The sequence below is a fragment of the Sprattus sprattus genome (assembly GCF_963457725.1).
Source record: "Sprattus sprattus genome assembly, chromosome: 17".
Lineage (NCBI taxonomy): Eukaryota > Metazoa > Chordata > Actinopteri > Clupeiformes > Clupeidae > Sprattus > Sprattus sprattus.
The window spans coordinates 21,088,707-21,094,323 of record NC_137915.1 but is presented as its reverse complement, the minus strand read 5'-3'; the positions used below and the strand labels follow the sequence as shown (position 1 = coordinate 21,094,323).

General features: G+C 42.1%; 1 protein-coding gene across 1 annotated transcript in view; it reads right to left on the bottom strand.

The window, feature by feature from the left end:
- The window catches only part of cip2a (cellular inhibitor of PP2A), a gene marked incomplete at both ends in the record, with an annotated part of 10,793 nt that extends 5,429 nt beyond the window's left edge, over positions 1–5,364 (bottom strand). The window contains 13 exons of the mRNA XM_080855491.1: positions 1–11; positions 122–221; positions 521–734; positions 1,269–1,398; positions 1,739–1,966; positions 2,337–2,412; positions 2,918–3,063; positions 3,222–3,344; positions 3,492–3,588; positions 3,689–3,783; positions 4,324–4,439; positions 4,808–4,955; positions 5,263–5,364. The exon at positions 1–11 is cut by the window's left edge and continues 108 nt beyond it. Of these exons, the coding sequence (XP_080711617.1) occupies positions 1–11; positions 122–221; positions 521–734; positions 1,269–1,398; positions 1,739–1,966; positions 2,337–2,412; positions 2,918–3,063; positions 3,222–3,344; positions 3,492–3,588; positions 3,689–3,783; positions 4,324–4,439; positions 4,808–4,955; positions 5,263–5,364 (1,586 nt within the window). The remainder of the gene's footprint in view (positions 12–121; positions 222–520; positions 735–1,268; positions 1,399–1,738; positions 1,967–2,336; positions 2,413–2,917; positions 3,064–3,221; positions 3,345–3,491; positions 3,589–3,688; positions 3,784–4,323; positions 4,440–4,807; positions 4,956–5,262) is intronic.
- Positions 5,365–5,617: the final 253 nt, after the last annotated feature.

Below are 5,617 nucleotides of genomic sequence, written 5' to 3'. Positions count from 1 at the left end.
ATCCGCTGGTCCTGAAGAGAGTGAACAGGTGTGAGTGAGGGGTCAGCAGCATCTCAGAGCCTTCAGGTGCTCGGGGTCTCCCTCTTTGAAACCAGAGAGTGACGACAGGACAGGACAGTACCTGCAGGATCTGGTAGAAGCAGGTCTCCATGTCCTGCACATGCTGCTTTAGGTGACTCATCAGTTCCAGCACCTTCAACACGGCCTCTGCACACACCTGGCTGTGGGGTCAGAGGTCAGAGGTCGAGCATGGGGTATCGGCTACTCAGAGAGCTAAGTACAGAACTTTTACACACCAGAACACTCACAATAAAACCTTTGATGGAGCACTTGCACTGCATGAACAATAGTGGAAAATAAAAACATTGGATTTTTTTTTTAGAACAAGTGAACTACAGAAAATGTCCACTCTGAAGGGTCTTCATTGTCGAGTCGGTGAAGTCACTCTTACTTCAGGCCGGAGTCGGAGGCATCGATGACAGACGACTCTCAGACCAAAGCAGACTAATGTGTGTCTCACCTGAGGTCAGAGTCAGTGATGGGGCTGCTGGAGCCGTGGCTGTTGGAGAGGAGCAGCTCCACCTGAGAGGTGCAGAGCTTGGACGTGATCTGCTGGGCCACCAGGCTCTTCAGGTGGTCATCCACACAGAGGAGTATGCCAGTCAAGGATTTTTTTGTCGTTGTTTGTCTTAGATTTAACTTCATGCAGTAACAACTCACTACAGAGCCTCCAACTGATACAAAATGTAGCCGTTTGCACACTGTACGAACACATTTCTCCTGTACTTGCCTCTCTGTACTACTATGGCTACTGTAACATGTTTTTTATAAATCTGCATACTAACTTGGTTCTCTTCTCTCTCCTTACAGTATGTCAACACGATGTATGTTTTAAATATTTGTTTGTTTTTATATATGAATTTTTTGCCTGCCTCTTTTTTTTCTAACTTTCCTTCCCCCCTTACTATCCTTTATACGGCACAAACTCAATACATTACTCTGATAAGGTGTAGCTAGTGTTCATCAATGCTATTTTGATAGGCTAATTATATTTCATTTATCCCAAATATAAAAATTTTGACAAGTGTGCTGATAGTTTTAGAAATAATCACACAGATTGGTGAGACCCATGGTAAAAAAAAAACATTTCCACTTGTCTTTTCACCTGCAACCAGCCAGGTTGGTTGCAGGTGAAAAGATACAAAAGCCAGGTAGGCCTTTACGCCATTATAGGATATCCAACAGCAGCTCCACGACCCGGCCCACACGGACACAGTGCCTCTTAAGCTGCTGCTCCTCTTCAGTCGATTCTGGCACCTGGAGAATTCCCACCAGAGCGGGCAACAAGAGCTCCAAGTGGGACTGGACAGAGGCGGTGCTGCCGGCATCAATCACCTCCTGAAGGAGGAAGGATAAACATTAAAAAGTCTCTTATCAGGACAAAATGGACCACAGCTGCTTTGTATCTGTTTTACTAAAAACTGTGTACTCTGTCAGCAATGGCGAATCTGTCTCCTGGGGGGTCAATCCTCATTGACGGTCATGTTAAGCATAAGCATAAGTTTGAACTCCACATACCCATGAGGGAGCGCAATTCAAAGACAGAAATACAATACAAACATCAGTATCAACATCCACACAGAGAGTTATGACTTAAGAAACCACACTTCACACAAACCTAAATCATTTTTCACACAATCAGAAACAGTATTTCAACAAGTGTGGCCTTAGTACAGACCTCAAACAGCTCAGTGAGGAGATTCAGAGCCTGCAGGCTGCAGCGCTCGGGGTCGTGGAGAGGGCCTGTGGCCCACTGGAGGAGGGCCACACAGGGCTCCGAAACCCTGGCCTGCCCTCCCTTCTTGCCCGCAGGCTGCCGGCGCGGCTTGAAGGACCGGAACACCGTCTCACATAGCAGCTTGCGCAGGCCAGGGACAGAACACAATGACACCAGGAGTTCCAGAACCTGCATCATTCGATTCATTTTTATTTGAGAACCCTGTACACGTCTGTATGAATTGCAACTTTTTTGTTCCATTTAACTGACATGGCCACATACAACCCTGGCCCAATAAATTACATCAGACACACTATTTTATGGACTTTTATAAATTTGAAGTTATGCCACTAAAGATGCTAGACAGTTCAATGTCTTTTCTAAAAGTAATTAAAAGTAACATTATTATTGTCATTATTACACTGTAAAACTAAAAACTAAAATATGCAATCTGTGCTCATTTTAAATCGTGAAATAAATACCTTCTGAATGACATCCCTTCTGACAGTTATGGAAAACATGGTATCAGAAAAAAATGTAAACCATGTCCATTGCTCACCTTAGCTGCTGTCTCTGAGTCTTTGCTATGCAGCAGACCAAACACCTCAGTCAGACATGGAGGAAGGAGCTTATAGCTGCAGACAGAATGTGCATCAATTCACATTCAGATTGTGGAGCTCAATTCACATCCAGAATATGGAGCTCAATTCACATTTAGATTGTGGAACTCAATTCAGCTAAATTCACATTCTGATTGTGGAGCTCAATTCACATTCAGATTGTGGAACTCAATTCAGCTCAATTCACATTCAGAATATGGAGCTCAATTCACATTCAGATTGTGGAACTCAATTCAGCTCAATTCACATTCAGAATATGGAGCTCAATTCACATTCAGATTGTGGAACTCAATTCAGCTCAATTCACATTCAGAATATGGAGCTCAATTCACATTCAGATTGTGGAACTCAATTCAGCTCAATTCACATTAAGAATATGGAGGTCCTTCCCATCAGGACTCCTTTATTCAAATAATTAATGAAGCAGAATGTAGAACTGTTATCTCTGTGTGCTTACGGACCCTAGACATATAAGGACTTTCACTTATTGAACCCCTGAAAAAACACCATGGAGACTTACTTAACCAAGTAGTCCGCAATCTTCGGGTTCTTCACGAGGTCGACGAGCAGGTCTACAGCGTAGTTCCGCGTCAAAGAGCCATCGCCATTGACCGTTATGTTGAATATGAGTGGGAAGGTCTGGTGGATGTTCTCGGCATTGAACAACTGTGAATGATAAGCAAAGTACACCATCAGTCAACAAACTCAGAAGAGTCTGGGACCACCACTTTACTCCATCAGAAGATGTGCCTTTTATAGGACTATACTGATTTCAAAGCATAACATATCTGGGTATAGTAATGTGGTTGTATTAAGGAATCTACCTTTTGTCCTTCCTCCTCATTGAGTGTCAGGCTGGTTAATATGGACAATGTGTAGATTACCACAGTCAGAGAGTTGTGAGCCAGGAAATCAATTAGGGAACGATACAGTGCTTTAACATTACTCTGAAAGACACAAAAAGCGACAAAATATGAAGTAATATAATAATACTTAAAACGTAATATAAAGTCCTTTATTCTTACACATGAATTGTTCATCATTATAAAGCAATCTCTCAAATCAAAGAGAAAGAATATAACAAAAAAACATACCTGACTTTTGATGTGAGTCTGGACAGAGAGGTTATGACGGCAGAGATTTGCCATGAGGCCGAGACAGGGCTTAATGATGTCATCATTACGAGACTTGCTGAGGAGTGGGAAAGACAGGCAAATAACCACAATTAAGTCAACCTCTTCACAAATGTGTCTGAATAGTTTGTTAAGTGTGTCTTGTCGGAGTGGCTCACATGTTCTGCATTAGGAAAGTCAGGAGATCATCGAGATAAGAGGCACAGTGGGAGATTCTCATACTGTAGGTGAACCTCTGCAGCACCTGAAGACACTGAGAAACACACCTATGGTTCACATATACATTTACAGGGTAAGAACACACATGGGCGTCTTTTTAAAAACGGGACGCTAGAAAATGCATTGATTCCTATGGTACGGCACGCTTTGCGTGTGCGCCTACGCATAGCGCGCCGTACCATAGGAATCAATGCATTTTCTAGCGTCCCGTTTTTAAAAAGATGCCCATGTGTGTTCTTACCCACACAGAGCAAGAGTCATCACAAGGAACAAGCTTTCACTGTTTAACTACATGAGCTGTACATTGCCCGACCTTACCATCCCAAGCCACCCATGTATATATGATCAGAACATGTTAAGGAACTTTGTCCTAGGAACCACGTTAATAAACTAGCACACACCATACGCAGACCACCTAATTTTTCTCTACATTTTATCCTACTATCGCAAGTGTATTCATAATGGCTTTCCTTAGATCATCAAACTGCTGGGTCATTCACGTGCACAGGCACATTTCTAATGCCTCTAACACGACCATATTAAAACCCTGCATGCCAATGAGGTGGGCTCTTACTTGCATCACCAGGGGCTCCTCTGGGGTGGCTCTGTTGGAGTGGACGATGGAGGCAAGTGCACCGGTGAGGTTGAAGCTGCTATGGAGAGCCTCTCTGGTCTCCTCATCAGATGTCGCTGAAAAGGAAACCACAACAGGGTCATTGTAGCTCGTACTTAAAACATAACCATATGTACCTGATTATCCATATACACATTTTCTCTGCATTATCTCAGCTGAAACAGATGGGTATTTTCACTTATTGTTGTTCACTATAAATTCATATTAGGGATGTATAAGGATAATTCATTTATGCAATATGTGCAAATTAAATGCAATAGCCAGAGCCTAAATCGAATTATGGCACTACAAAAGAAACATTGGACTAAATTAGTTTGTAACTGCAATGATCCTACTCTAATGAGTATCTACAAAACAATGTTGTGGTATGTGGCCTAGTACCAAGAGACCTTTAAAATGAGGAAACAAAGTAGCAGATTTTTACCAAGATTAGCCAGCAGCGATACGATAGTGCTAGTGAGGGCATGATTGGTCTTTGGGTCTATGGCAACCTCCAGAAGCCCACTCAAACACTCGCTAGGAAGCACCTGTCCAGCGGCGAGAAGTCTGGAGCACTTAAGGCCTGTAAGGTCCTGCTCAGGCACACACACATTGCAAAACATCATTAAGATCTTGAGAAAGTATTCTTTTATAATTAGTCCAGACTGGATACACCCTCTTTGAAAATTATAAGACGAACACAGAATAATGACTAGAATACAGTCGGTGTTCAAAGGGAAGATAATTCATATACTAGTATTAAACACAGAGTCTATCCTGCTCGAAGAACCTTTGTGAAGATGCGACATCCATTTATCTTATTTGACAACGAACCTCTTAGACACATGTAAGGAAGCCATTCAGGTAAATAAGAGAACAACGGTTTTGTTTGAAACTCACGTTTATCTGTTTTTGCAATTGAGATGTGTTGACAGCAGATCTGTTGTTTTTGTATTGTCGGATGGCTAGAAGCATTGACTTCAAACATGTTGTCACATCCATTCTGTAATGAGGATATCAGCAATTTTTGATAAGTTGACAGCTTACGTTAGTTATCGTTGTGCTTGCCAGTGAAAAAGCATAAACTGTATAGCTAAGTAGGCTAACAGCATGATATATACTTTAACATCCGTATTAAGATGACGTTACACGTTAGCTAGATCGACACCTCCCTTAAGCTTGTGTCTGTTATTAGCTGCTTGCCTATAATGTTTTAAGAAAGGAACTAATTTAGACAAACACTGAACCAACCCAG